Genomic DNA, 14,948 nt, shown 5'->3' on the forward strand with positions numbered 1-14,948 from the left:
CGTCTTTCAACATGGCGCGCAACCTTTCTATCCTACGTACCCATCTTTTACGGTAACGGTGCGCTTATTGGCACGTGTCGTTTAAACTCATTGGGACGTCACATCAGCGTTATATACAGTATTACCAAACAAACGTGCTCTCGCAAGGAAGCGACGAGAATATGTTTCACGAGAAGAAGACGAAAGAGAAGAAAACCTTCGACAGCCGCCGCGATGCATTGCGGGTCGGCACCAACCTTTTGACGTCACAGGCTGTGTCGTCACGGTTGGCCGTGGAAGTCGCCTCCCTGGAATGTAACGGTACTTAAAAGTTGGACAGTAGCTTCGTGGCCAACTATACACGTACACGTGCCAACTATAACTGTTATTGTAAGACACCTAAAACACCGATTATCCAAACCTGATGTCAATATATGTGGGGAAAAAAACATATATAAATTGATCACAATAGTACAACTTAAGAAAAGTATGTGAACCCAAAACCAAATTGCACCAGAACTTGAAGAAGAAGAATGTGTCAGCTCAGCCTTTATTTTGTTAAATAAAACATACAGGTTTGACATTAACTCCTTCCATTTTAACGTATGATGGTGAACAATTTTGACGCTAATAACAGCCATGCTTCATAGTTACGATGCGAAAAGTTTTGATGGTAACAATCTCCATGTTCAAGTTTGATCACAAACAGTTTGACAGTAACGCTCTTCCCTCTAAAGCTTTGATGCCAATCATTTTCATGCTAACAACCTGATGTTAAAGCTCGGATGCTAAAAACCTCATGCTGAAATTTTGTAGCTCACGGTTTGATGATGAGACTCTCCCCGTTTGTGTGTGTACGACACGCACCTGAGCAGCAACAGGAAGTGTCACGGCCTGCGTCTGAGTGTGTGTGCCTGTGTGTGTGTGTGTGACCTTCAGCTGCGGTAACCGGCGGTCCTACGAGGTTCCCGTCACCGAGCTGGTGTTTGGAGAGTACCCCTGCGAGGAGAACACCCGATACCTGCAGGTGGTCTACTCCTGCGTCGCACAGGCGCTGCCGCCTGCCAAAGCCAACGTCGACCGTAGGCACACGCGTGCACACACGCACGCACGCACACAGACTTCGGCACACACGCACGCACGCACACAGACTTCGACACACACACACACACACACTGGCTTTCACCTGATGTCTTGTTTTGCAGGTGACGACAAGGAGGCCTCACTTCCTGTCCAGACAGGAAGTTGATGATGTCATAGTGCAGTTTATTGAAGATGGAATAAAAGCTCATTTCACAAATTGACGTTGGGCTTTTGATTTCAATCGAGCATGTCGTCAAGACAACACCCGCACGTTCTTTTCCGCGGGCATCGCCTGGACGTCACAAAGCCGCAGGGTTCGGACAAGGTGGATCGACCGGAGCCAGCAATGGAAAACGTGGAGGAAGCTCGCACACTCAGCACCTCCTTGATGCTCATCGACAGCGGAACACTCCGATAACAACAACAACCCAAAATATGTCGACATGCACAGGGCTGAGATCTGTCTATCGGTATATTCGCGTGCGACTTCAGAATTAAGATTCTCCATGTTTTTTTTCCTTCTTCCTTTTGGATTGTTGTTTGTTTGTTTTTTTAATCGATGGCATAAGAGACACCGAAGAAGAACAAAAACGACAAGGAAAAAAAAACAAAAACGTCTTTGGGCAATCAACTTGACCCGACTCAGGTGCGCATCTGCGGCAGGTGCTCGGCTGAGTTGATTTGCCGCCGTTTTCCTTTCGCACAAGAGGCCAGCAGCAAAAAACGCGATTCGACTCCCCTGTTGAGTGGCCAAAGAACCGGACTGGATTCACGAGCACGGCGCGTGGGCCCGGTAGAGTTTTGTGTGAATTTGACATGGTTGACTTCCACCAAAGAAGCCGTCAACATCTTTGAAAAAGGTACAGTCCGAAGTGATCGCATCTGTCTTGATGCGACCGTGTGAATTGCAGCCATCGGTTTAGATTTGGATAATGGCGTGTGCCGATTGATACCCAAAGTGACATTTGTTTTGTTCGATGCTTTTTGTCCCCTTGCGCAATAGTGAGTTGATCGACTTGAAGTACACGCTGTTGACATTTTACGATACCGATTAAATAGACTGCAAGTTGAGGGGCTGGTAGGTTTTTGAATGGATGGCTCTACGTCAAGATTGGGCCAAAAGGAGAGTTGGAGTTCGTTTGAACGTAGCTTTTATTTTTCTCAACATCTGCTCCGCACCTCCCGAACGAACACGCCTTTTTCCGGTAACGAAAACACTTCCTGCTTTTCTTCGCCAATCAGATGCAAGCAACAGAAGAACGTTTCAGCAATTATTAAACAGAATATAATTTAGGTAACTGTAACATAAAATAATATAATTACCAAATATAAAATGATAATGATTAACAATTTAACAAAAGCTTACAAGACGATGACTCCACGAGCGAGCGCGACGATTTGACCGATGACGTGCGGAACCCACACGGTAACGTTTGGGATTTGCTCGGAATTTGAAGGCCGACTCACGGGAGGGTTGCGGTCATTTTCAATGTGGCCGCGACTAGTCTCGGCGCGCGCCGTTTGGATTCGTTTTCCGTTTGCGGATGAAGAATAAAAGCGATTCATCGGCGACGCGAGGGTGTCGCCATTTTGTTCTGCTGTTGTCACCTGAAACTGAAGGGGCGCCATCCAGCCTTGGGCTGGCAGTGCGAACGTCTTGAACCCAAACCCAGAAAATCGGAGGAATTAGACCGGGTTCCGATTATTAAAAAAAAAAAAGTCAGGATAAGCCCCATTTCAACGTATTTTAAATAACAAAAGTTGACAATGATCGCCGTTGTCTATTTGCAGGGTTCAAAGGTGAAGCTCCGCCCCAAGGTGAGGAGTGAGCGCGCCCAAGTGAAGCGTTTCCCCCTCAATCGCAAGCATGAATCCTTGCTTGAACTCGGCCGAGGCGGGATCGCCGCCGTACCCGCCCCCGGCGGTCCCGACGGCCTCCCCTCGGCCGCCGCCCGCGCTTCCCTCGCCGTCGTACCAAGTGTGCGTGAGCGTCCCGTCGCCCGGCCTGCGCCCGTCCCCGCCGTCGGCGCTCCCCGAGGACGGCGCCCCGGACCTGGAGTGCTGGGTGTGCTACAGCCACTTCAACAACGTCTTCCGCTGCCCCAAGATGCTGGAGTGCCGGCACACGTTCTGCCTGGAGTGCCTGGCCCGCATCAACGTCAAGTCGGCGCAGGCCGCCGCCATCCGCTGCCCGCTGTGTCGCCGCGTGACGCCGCTGCCCGCCCTCGGCCTCCCTCGGCTCGCCACCGACGGCGACGTGCTGGCGTCCCTGCCGCCCGCCATGCGACGCGTCTGCAGCGTTCGCTTCCAGCGCAGCAAGGGCAAGCTGCAGGTCAAGAGGTGAGTGGGGCTTGATTTTGAGAGGGGTTCCAATTGTCTTTTTTGCAAACCAACAAGTACCAAAGAAGTTGGGTCGGACATAAAAAAAAATGTTTTTCAAAAATCTGAATACAATAATATGCAGCCTTTGCAATATTGAAAAATCCCATTCTGCTATGTTCCGGTTTGGAGTGAATTGATCTGACTGAGATTGAAAAGCAACTCCCTATTCTTTTTTTTTTTGTTGTTGTTGAGAATCCCCGCTTTAAAATAACCGAAACCTAACGCCAAACGCCGCCCGAAGATAGAAGACGCTCGAAGAGACGCAACGGAAAGCCGTCCGCGTCCTGGAAATTGTCGTGCGTCAGGTGCCGGGAACTTGTCGAGCTGGTGTCTCCTGTGTATTCGCAAGGTTATCGCAAGGTCAGCGGCGGTGCACCGTAAGGTCGCTGGACGTGGGTCTGCCAAGCCCTCCCCCCCAGAACGCCGGTGGCACGGGCGGAGCCTTGTTCCGATTGACGGGCCGGCCTGTGTGTCGAGCTTTGCTCCTCGCGCTGCTCCTCGCCACGACCGTCGCGCTCACCGGCATCGTCGTCTTCCTGCTGACGTACGACCCCGACGGTTTCTAGTTCGGATGCTGGTGCTCGGTCATCGTCTCCGTGGCGACCAGGATGCTCGCTAACTCGGCGATGGGAAAACCGGGGCGTCGAGCGGTTGCCGTGGCAATCGGCTTGCGGGCGGTCCCCGTGACCGTTTGTCGGTCTCCACGCTGACTCGGAGGCCGCGCGACTCGTTTGCGACGAGGATGCCGTCACTCGCTCCGATCCCCACGGCGACGAAAATGACGAATCCCGTTGTCCGGACGCTTGCTTCCACGACAACCAAACACGGACGTCTCGATGACGAGTAACTCGTTCATGACGAGCAAGAGGCTGACTTTCTGAGGTCGCGTCGATCGGATCGTATCGATGGATTCCGCGGGGGAGTCGGATGCCGAGTCGATGACGTCGTCCACCTCGACCGGGATGCGTACTCGTGGTCTCCATGGCTGCCGTGAGTCTCCTCGAGACACTCCCGAAGAGCGGCGAGGTGACGGGTGGCCATTGGAGCCTCCACGGCGGCGCACGCGTTTGATCGACGCCGATTCGGTTGAATCGTTTTTTTTTGTCGGGTCACGTTTTAGACTTTTACTGTCAACTAGCAAAATCTTAATTTTTAAAAAACATTTTTACTCATGTATGCACGTTGTTTGTTTCTTTTTTTCGCCCTGTTTAAACTTGAATAAATGTCTTTTGAATGAGTCCTTGCTATTTTTCTTTTTTTAACTTGCGAAGACTTCAAATAAACAGCAGGTGGCGATATTGTAGCACTGACGAAAACACTTGACGCAAAGAAAGCAGGCGACGTGCGCTAAGTCTCCTACCGTCGACAAGCTGCCACCCTAAAAGAAAATCTCCCTCCTTTCCTTTTGCGTGGTCCCAACTTCTGCTCCAACCAACCCGTGTGGAAAAAAATGCTGTCGTGTCCCCAAATTTCATGGAAGCCCCCCCCCCCCTTCTGGCCCTGGGAGGAGCCCTTTTGAAATCTGCATTGTTCACAAGTCGCATCGCTGTGATAGTTTGGAACTTGGGCCAGCGCTCCTCATTCTGAAGGGGGGGGGGGGTACATTGACGAGGCAACAGAAACACTTTGAACACCGATTACCCCCCCAAAAAAAAAAAAAATAATGGATTGCATTGGAAAAAAGGAGGGATCCCGCTGAGTTTTGCTCTCCTCTGCAAAGCATCATGGGAGAGTGGTGTGTGTGTGTGTGTGTGTGTGTGTGTGTATGTCAGGGTTCAACGCCCTCGGTCATAGCACACTCGTGCAGGTCACGGGAGGTGAACAGGAGTGATGAATGGTTGCCACGGGGACGGCGTGTTTGCCGCAGGAACATGCGCGCGCGTACGCACACGCACACACCCATAGCGCACGTTATGGTTGAGGACTTGCGCACGCTTGGTTGTCAGGTGATGGGATGCAGACGGGCACAAAGTGTGTCTGTTTTTTTCTTGTTTTTCGTCTTTCATCCACCCAGTAGCGAGTGGCAGGCCACTGAGCGAGACTCCGCCGATGCTCCCCTTCTCATCCGCAGCATCAGACGGAAGATTTCACCGGCCTGTTTTGTTCAGCGGCGTCGTCGGAGAGTCCGCGTTAGTGCGGCAGGACGGATGCCCGCTGAAGCCGAGGAGGGAAGAGCGTCCACGCGGAGTGCGGATGCGTATTTGGAACCGGGAGTCGCCGCTTGGAATCGAAGCGGATTGACCTGGGGTGGGAAAAGTGAACCAATGTCTTTTTTTTCATCAATGGACGCTAAAGCTTCCGGGGTGGGGTCGCGGGGGCAACGGCCTGAGCGGGGATGCCCAGACTTGCCTCTCCCCAGCCACATCTTCCAGCTTTTTCCAGGGGGCGTGTGGGTCCCGAGCCGTTCCCAGGCCCGCCGGGAGACATGGTCTTTCCAGCGTGGCCCGGGTTGTCCCTCGGGCCTTTTGCCAGTGGCGCACGCCCGGAACACCTCGGCAGGGAGGCATCCTAGTCAGATGCCCCAGCCACTTCTTCCAGCTCTTCCCCGAGGATCCCAAGGCGTTCCTTCCCGGGCCGGCCGGGAGACACGGTCTCTCTGACGTGTCCCCGGAGCCTGCCGCCGGTGGGACATGCCCGGAACTCCTCAAAGGGGCGGCATCCTAATCGGATGCCCGAGCCGCCCCATCTGGCGGCTCGACTCTGCGCCCCTCTCGGATGGGAGAGCCCAGACCCGTATCCGTGATCTCGTTCTTCCGGCCGCCGCCCACCGCTCGTGACCAGAGGTGAGGGAGATTAAGCCAGAGCGTCGACTTTCGACTCTGCTCCTTCTTCACCACGACAAACCGATACAATTATCTGCGAAAATGAACCACAAAACTTCACGTTTTTGTTTTTCTTATCTTAGCTGTTGGCAGCCTCGCGTTGGCAAAACGCTTCCGCCAAAATGGCCAGTTGCAGGGCCGTTGACACCATTTGTCCTTCAAGGACGTGTTTTGCGCGAATGGAATCTGCGATTTCCAGCATCATGTCGCGCGCGCTCGCGCGTGCGCCACTTTGTCGAAGTTTGAAGTATCCCGACCGCTAAGCTACGCCCGCCACAAAAATGCGGCCTCAGGCTGCCACTCTGTCTCCTTTGCGTGTGTGTGAGAGGAGCGTGTTTGCACTTCCAAGGCGAACGGTGAATGGAAACCAGCCGGTCGTTACGCCGTTTGTGTTGGCACAAAAAAAAAAAAAAGTGTCTTTGATATGATTCAAACACCGAGTGAGGCATCCCGCGGGAACTCTCGGTGGTTGGGAGAGCGGGGCGTCGGCCGCTTTCTCAAAGCCTTGGAATGGAACAAACGCGCCACCCTCCAAGGGGGAAAAAAAACCCCCAAACAAACAAAAAAACAACTCAAGTGTTTGCACACCTGCGGCCTGTTGCGGATTTATTTTTGCAAGAAGTGATGTGTACTTTTACCGACGCGCCCAACAAGGAAGGAAGACGAGGGATAGAAAAGGAGATGAGGAAACCAGTCCAGGAGAGAAGCGGGCGAAGGGGTTGAGGAATAGAAGCAAGGAAAGGCGAAATGAAACGGGGTAACCGGGAGAAGGAAACAAGGAACGGAGAAGGGTCAAAGAGACCAGGAAAGGAAACGGCGACGGGAAAAAATAGTCAAAAGCGATGAGGAAAGGAAATCGGGAGGGAAACAAAGGAAACGCGGTGGAGGCAAGGCAAGAAGACGAAGGCCAAAGGAATTGAGGAGCGCCTTGTCGAGGAAAGAACAACATGGACTGGAAACGAGGAAAGAAAGCAATGACGAAAGCGAGAGAGAGAGAGAGAGACGAGAAAGACACCGCCAAGGAAGGACACGAGGACACGAGAAAAGACGACCGGCCGCTAAGAGGAAGGAGAAGACGAGGACGGGAGACAAAGGAAGTCAGCTGGAACCGAAGGCCACGGCACACGTACGTTGCCGATTCTGGAAGGAAGCGGAAACGAGGAAATCAAACGAGATGAGGAAACGCCCAATGGACAAATTCCAAGGAGACGAGGGAAGCGAGCAAGGTTGCAGCGGGGAAAGGAAGCCGGGGAAGGCGTCAAAGACGTGAGGAAGACACGGCCGACAAAGGAAACGAGGAAGGAGAAAAGCAAGAAATGGGAGACACGATTGCGGAGGAGTCGTGAAAAGGAAACGAAAGAAGGCGAAGAGCGAACAGGGAAGGAAGAAAGAAAGGAGACGAAGCGTCAACGGCGCCACTCGCGATCAAGGAAAGCAGACGAGGAAAGGAGTCAAGCGAGGGAAGGAGTCAAGTCAGCCGTGTGTGGCGGAGCTCGCGTGCGGCTAAAAATAACTCGAAGCCACAACAAGAAAAATGGATCCCGGGGCCCCGAGGCGAGCGGGCCACACCCTCGGCGCGCATATTTAAGCGGCCCGCGTGCGGGTGACAAGAAAGAAACCGAAGATCGACATGACTTCCTGTTCCTCCGCCGGCGCGCTTCCTGCGCTTCGCCCGGCGCCGCGCCGCCGGCGCCGAGTCTTGTACCCGCCATCCCGCTGCCGGCGCTGGACCCCCAGGGAAGACCCCGACCGGGCCCTACGCTGGGTCCGCCTCCTCGGAGCGCTGCTCTTCGTGCAGATCTTCAGCGAGGACTCGGGGCCAGGTGAGAAGGGGGACACGCTTCCCGTCTCTGGAGGGAGGGCCGCGGTCCCAGACGACACTTTTAGGCCAGAGGTTCGAGTCCGAAGGCGAGGTTGTCTTCCCGAGCGAACGTTCAAGTCTTGAAAGGTTCTCGGCTGAACGGATGAGAAGAGAAGATTGTGGTCCTCAGAGAAGTTCCGGTTCAGTGAACGTTTTAGTCGAGGGGAGAATGTTTTCAGGCTGAGAAAAGGACGATCATCCAAAGAGAGAAGGTTTTCGTCCCGAGAAGTGGTTCGGGTCCCAAGAAAGTAGGTTGTAGCTCCCAAGTCCAAGTCGTGGTCCAGAGAGAAGGTTTTCGTCCCGAGAGAAGTGGTGAGAATTGGTTCGGGTCCCAATAAAGTAGGTTGGAGCTCCCAAGTCCAAGTCGTGGTCTAGAGAGAAGGTTTTCGTCCCGAGAGAAGTGGTTCGGGTCCCAAGAAAGTAGGTTGGAGCTCACAAGTCCAAGTCGTGGTCCAGAGAGAAGTGGTGAGAAGTGGTTCGGGTCCCACTAAAGTAGGTTGTAGCTCCCAAGTCCAAGTCGTGGTCCAGAGAGAAGGTTTTCATCCCAAGAGAAGTGCTGAGAAGTGGTTCGGGTCCCAATAAAGTAGGTTGGAGCTCCCAAGTCCAAGTCGTGGTCCAGAGAGAAGGTTTTCGTCCCGAGAGAAGTGGTTCGGGTCCCAATAAAGTAGGTTGGAGCTCCCAAGTCCAAGTCGCGGTCCAGAGAGAAGGTTTTCGTCCCGAGAGAAGCTTCTTGTTCTGCAAGAAGGTTCGAGTTCAGAGCGAAGGTTTCCGTCCCAAGTTGAGGTTCACTCTTCTTGTCCCGAGAGATGACTGGAGTCCCAAATTCAAGTGCCATCATGCCAAGTGACAATCTAATCCCAAGAGAAGGGTGCCGTCCGGTAGGGTTCCAGTCCTCAGCCAAGATTCTAGCCATGGACCCAAGACAAAGTGCTAGTCCCAAGAGGGCGGGACGTCTGGGGAGAAGACTTTCGTGCCGAGAGGGCGCCGTCGTCCCGGGTGAAGGTCTCGCGGTGCCGACAATGAGCCTTCCGTGTCTGACGCCGTCTTTGTTCCTTCCCCGAAGATGTGGCGGGCGCCGAAGCAGACCAAGGCGAGCGGCCCGCGACGTGTGAGCACGATTTGACCCGGGAGCCGCCGCGGGCGGCGGCCCGGCCGCCCGCCGCGGCGTCAGAGCCGCCGGTGGACCCGCTGGTCGGCTGACCCCATTGAAGGAGGCGCAAGCGCCACGATCATTTCCTGTTCCGAAAGCATTTCCACGCCGCCGCGTCCGGCGATACCCCGCCGGCGCACTTGTACATATCTTTGCAATAAATGTCATTTGCGTTCAGGCGCGGGCGTCTCTTTGGGGCCGAAGCGGGCGCCCGACGTCGCTTCGACATCAACGTGGCCGTCGGCTCGCGCTCTCTTTTCCGAGCCGGCTTCCGGAAAATGGCCGCTTTGAATCCAAGTGGTCGACTTTCTGCTCCTATCACGTCGTGGCTTCATTTTGGAGGCTCCGCCCACGACAGACGGCGCCATTCCACCTCGGGCTGCTCAGTTAAGGCGCCTTTGAGGCGGGTAGCTATGGGGGGGGGGGGGGGGGTGAATGTTCAAGGCATTCCAGGGCGAAACAGTCTTCCATTTTTGTTGAATAGCGCGAGCTGTTGCGAATATTCAGAGCCTGCGATGGCGTTGACGAAGGTCGCCCAAATCTTTTTGAACTTAATCGGGAACTTGAACGTAATGAGACGATCATATAGGACAAAATCCAGCTGGATTAAAAAAAAGACACGTCCAACCCAAGTCAAGAAAGCCGAGAGCTTTTCAGGAGAAGCCAAAATAAACATGGGGTTTAGATTGCGTAATTGTGCACACCCTCTTGTCAATGCTTGCTATGTTCCGAATGAAGGAATTCTGTTGGAAAAGCGCCCCTGAATGGCGCCAAAGAAGCTCGGGCCGTTCTCCGAGGCTTTTTCCCAACAAAACGCTCCAACACACAAATGCAAAATGAACACTCGCAAGGAGCGACGCCGACTCGAGCTCCCGACGTCACCGGCGAGGCGAACAAACACTCGCGCGGATCCAGTCTCGACACTTCCTAAAAAGCTTTTCTTCCCTTTGAAACGGTTGCCAAACATTTGCGGCGGTGAACGCGACTCGTCGGCATTCTTACGCAGCTGTCGGAAGGTGCGCTCGACACCGTCGGCTCGTTCACGTCCGTCAGTCGCACGCCCGCCCACGAATTTGATCTTATTGTGACGCGCGTTTGATTTCAGCATCTATTTAAAGCATCTTTCCTTTGTTTCCTCACGACGTGCCAATTTGAGCTGATCGAGTCGCCTAACAGAGGAAACACGCACGACAAGGAAATTCACATCGAAAGAAAAAAAAAAAACTGCCCGAGAGGGTAATTCCGTACGCCGTCGTGCCGTAATCCGGTCGGACTTGAGTCTCGGGGCCCCGCGACAACATGCGAACCGCGCACGGAAAGGGTCCCCGAGTCCAGATTTGCACCTGCGGTTTTTCGCTTCCGGATCCGGATTGTCAACCGCGGACCAAAATCCCGATCCAGTCGGAGGTCCTGAGACCGCGTGCCAACTCCGCACGGACAGAGTCCCGGTCCAGGGCGGGAACCTTTGACCGTGAGGCACGCGCACGTGTCCACCGCGCTCCAACTCGAGTCTTAAGTCTCGGAAGAAAAGGCGAAGGGTCCGCGAGCGCCGAATCAAAGCTGGAACTTTCAAGCCCGAGCGCAGAGCGCAACCCGGAACCTTTGAGGCCGGATCCACTTTGATCAGACCTACGCAGCACGTGGCCGGCCCCCGCTCACATCCTCCGCCATTTCCCCAGATGGCGCCATTTGGGAAAACCCTTTGGTGCTCGGCGATCATTCCTGGGGATTTGTGATCTGGACCGAGTCTCGTGACAGCCAATCATATGCGCCGCGGCCTTTCCGCAGGTCAGAGTGAGTCCATCTGAGTTTCCGGGAAAGGAAGTGACCTCACATACCGTATGACGCCCGCTCTGTGCGTGTGTGTGCGTGTGCTTGTGAGTTATTGTGTGGAAGCGTCAGAGCAGCAGCCGCTCTGCCCGCAGCCGGCTTGGAAGTGGGGGAGGATGACCACTCGGCACCGGGACTGCCCCCCCCCCCCCCCCCGCTGGACCAATCACGGCAAAGAAGAAACAAAAGCACGACTGAAGCACGAATGAGTCCACCTTTAACTCTTTGGTGGACTTCAACATGCAACAGTGATCAAATATGGCGTCCTCGTCCGCACCGGCGACGCTTGGAAGCAGCGGATCAACGCCTTCATCGCCGCTTCGCTTTTGGCCTCTGAGCCCGTCCGAGCGCTTTTACAAACTTGGACCGGAGAGACCACCCACTTCGGGTTAGCTTAGCGCAAGCTAACCGGTAGACTTCAAACTTCAACCAAAAGTCTTTTCAACTCAAAAAGAAAACTTTCCCGCATCCGGTTTTGGTAGACTCGCCGCTTCGGACGACCCGTGGTGTCGATAAAGCGCGCTATCGCTACGTGTCATTTTGCTGTTTGGACCATGACAAATTTTTGGCGAACTGATTCAGGACTTGCTGGTTAAACCGGACGATGATGAGCAAACGGGGATTTTAGCGGCGCGAGTCCGAGCTCTGATTGATAGCATCGTTTTATAATTCCAGACTTCCTTTTTAGAGATGACTTATTGACAGCTGTACCGCAGGGGTGTAGTGAAAACCGATTTTCATTGGAAATATCGGTTTGGAGTCAGCCAACCCGAATTGATTGGTGACACTTTATCGGTCGACGAACGAAGGAATCGGTCTCGCCGTCGTTTCAAGCGGTTGACGGCACAATCGCAACGTTATCAATCGATGGAAATGTCGTGAATAACGATGGCAAAAGCGAATAATACCCCAACCGTATCGCTACACGTGAAGCATTTGTGCGCCAGGCACGAGAAACATTCGCTTGATATCGAGTCGTCCTTCCTCGGAGAGATGCGTTGCGGTTGCTTCGTCGCCACGGAAACCACGACAACTGCGCAGAGACGATCGAGAATGGCTCACAAACGGGAAGCGGTTGACGTCTCGGGAGCCCCACCTTCACGGAAAAACACGTGACCGACGCGCGTGCAACACGTGACCCGGCCTGGCGCGTCCTCACCCGGACGCCGCCCGCTTCGGCACGTAGGCCCGTTCCCTTGGCAACCGGCCAACACTCGGCCTATCAAAAGAGCCTTTGAGCGGCTTCCCGCACCGCTTCTGACCCAAATACAGGCCGCCGCCGCCGTTGCCGCCGTCATCATGGCAACCGGGCAGCCATGTGGTGAGACAGAAACAAATAGTCAGCGTTTTTTTTTTTTGTTGTTTTTTTTTTTGAACGATTTAGTCCATTTGCAGCCTTGAAGGAGGTCGAAACGGTTACATAATGAGTGGAAGAAGCCGGGCTGTGTGTCACACGAGGGACCCAGACACGGTGAAACACTAAAACAACACCCTTTTCCCGCCATGCGAAGGCCGCCCGCTTCCAGTCAGAGCGGAAAAAACCCCCCCCCACAGGCAAACCAGCGTTCGACGGTCAACGCGACTCTGGCTCGGAACACAAAACGATGTTTTTTTTTTTTCTGGCAAGCACACGATTCATCTCTTCGTCTGTCCTCATTTTGAACGTACGAGAAGGCGTTTTGTGTCGAACAAAGAGTTGTGGACACGACGCGCGAAAATCAAACGCAAAAGTATGGCAAATGAATGCTTTATGACGCATTCCGCCAACTTTCAACGCGAGGCACGCGTCGAAAGGGTGTTCCGACCGTTTCTAGCCAGACACTTTGGGAAATGCTGTCCGAAATCTGTTCCGCACGTGTCGCGTACGCAACTTATTGTTAGCAAACTCGCAAGACACAAAACGCCTTCTCCTTTCCAGTAAGCGGCATTATCAGGAAATGGCACAGCAGAGCACGTTTTACGCAATGATAAGGAAATAATGAACCCATCAAAAATACAAAGAAAACATTCCTACATCAATTTTTCAAAAAGAACGCTCAGTTAACATCATTGCGGAGAAAAGCTTCATCGAGTAAATAAATGAAATCGCACGGAATGTATATGCGAATCATAAATATTAGGTTTACTATGAATAAAAATATGAATATAACGCGGATAATACACGCAATGTATTTTAAAGTGATTTTAAAACTTCATTACCAAACAATTTACGTAAACTGTCAAACGTTTGAGCAAATCGAATTCGATGTGGAATCATTTTTTAAATTTAATGAGTAATACAGACAACTGAATAATACATGAGTTTTTTTCCCCCATAAATTGAACCTTAACCCTGAAAAAATGATCAAATGTGTAATTTTTCCTTGTCGGCGGTTGAGTAAGAATGTGCAGGCCAGGGGGCGTGACCCTTCAGTCCTGGAGTGACGTCACCTTTGATCGAAAGTATAAAAGACTCTTTAGCTTCTCTCGCCTTCACACGCTTTTAGACACTAAAGAGGGAAGAAAGAAACGCGGAAAGAAGAAGCGAGAAAATGTACTCCACGAGCTCCACGACGCTTCTGTTCAGACGCGAAAGTTTAGTCCGGCGCAACACGCGGCCGGAAGTGTTCACGTTCGAGCACATCCCGACGGCCGCGACCTCCACGAAGGCGCCCGCCCGGCCCAAGAAGCGCTGCACCCGGGTCATGTACCCCGCCAAGGTCCGCATGCACCTGCCGCCTCCGGAGAAGAGCGCGGCCAAACGCTGGCTGCTCCTCCTCGTCCTGGTCCTCCTGTGGCAGATCTACACCGAGGAGCCCGGCAGCCCGGACGACGACCAGGCCTTCCCCGCCGGTGGCGACGCTTCTCCGTTAGCCGCTCCCTCCAGCGTATGTGAAGCGGAAGCTCCGGTCGACGACTGCACCGCCGCCGGGTCGCCGGGCAACGGCTACATGGTGGCCCTGCTCGTGTACCACCGCCTGGGCGCCGAGAACTGAACTGAACCGAGCCGACTCTCGCGGTGGTTCGACGCGAAAGCGAGCCGAGCGGAACGGCGACGACGAGCCCGCTCAACTGCAGGCGGGGAAGCGGCTCCGCAGTTGCGGCCCGGTGCTTGCCGGAGGGCCGCTCGGGCCCCGGAAGTCCCAGAAAGAACAAAAACTGTGAACTTTTACCCGAAACTTGAATTTGTCATTGACTGCACTTCATAACTGACTGTTGTCCCGTCTTATTTAGTTATTTATTTATCATTATTATTAATGTTATTTGCTATTTATTGATCAAGCACTTTGAATTAAAAAAAAAAAGTGAATGACGTGTCGAGCTTTTTCGCGTTTTTGAAACTAATATCTTTCAATCTGTTTTTATGGCCTCTTATCCCATTTCTGAGATGAAACACAGACATAGTTTGGATAAAAATGGCAAAATATACAGCATCGCCTCATGGTGAAATTTCACATTTTGTGACTTATGATGGTAAATTGATGACCAAAATTTCTACATGGAATACTGGCCTGAATGAGTAGTTATTTTAATAGCAAAATAGTTTTTTTTTTCTTTTTTGAACAAATAGTCAAAAGAACATTTCTGTCATCTGATGTGGCCTTGTTGGGTCAGCAGGTGCGTGTTCAAACGCGTAAATGAATCATTTAATTGCTGCAACGTAACATTTCATGATGGCAAAGCTCGCTTGATTGACATTAAGCTGACTCGACGGAAGCGCATTCAAAAATGACTTTTGAGAGGACAAAATGGACACCGCGCATCACAATCTAACCTTATCCAAATACAATACGTGGCGTGTTTGATGTAACATTCCACCTTCAAAGCGGCATCTGGCCCTTTTGGGAAGGGAGTGGTCGTG

The 14,948-nt window shown here is 52.9% G+C and overlaps 2 protein-coding genes across 2 annotated transcripts; both read left to right on the forward strand.

The window, feature by feature from the left end:
• Positions 1-2,857: 2,857 nt before the first annotated feature.
• On the forward strand, positions 2,858-4,620 carry LOC147204507 (RING finger protein 223-like). The gene is made up of 2 exons (XM_086111182.1): positions 2,858-3,402; positions 3,794-4,620. The coding sequence occupies exons 1-2, from the start codon at positions 2,930-2,932 to the stop codon at positions 4,008-4,010; spliced, it is 690 nt and encodes a 229-aa protein (XP_085967308.1). The 5' UTR covers positions 2,858-2,929; the 3' UTR covers positions 4,011-4,620.
• An 8,686-nt stretch (positions 4,621-13,306) lies between these two features.
• Positions 13,307-14,396, forward strand: ier3 (immediate early response 3). The gene has a single exon (XM_086111175.1). The coding sequence runs from the start codon at positions 13,639-13,641 to the stop codon at positions 14,080-14,082; it is 444 nt and encodes a 147-aa protein (XP_085967301.1). The 5' UTR covers positions 13,307-13,638; the 3' UTR covers positions 14,083-14,396.
• The last annotated feature ends 552 nt before the right edge of the window (positions 14,397-14,948 follow it).

Source organism: Hippocampus guttulatus, chromosome 5 (genome assembly GCF_054856545.1).
Source record: "Hippocampus guttulatus isolate MCC_2025c chromosome 5, RoL_Hgut_1.0, whole genome shotgun sequence".
NCBI classification, from domain to species: Eukaryota; Metazoa; Chordata; class Actinopteri; order Syngnathiformes; family Syngnathidae; genus Hippocampus; species Hippocampus guttulatus.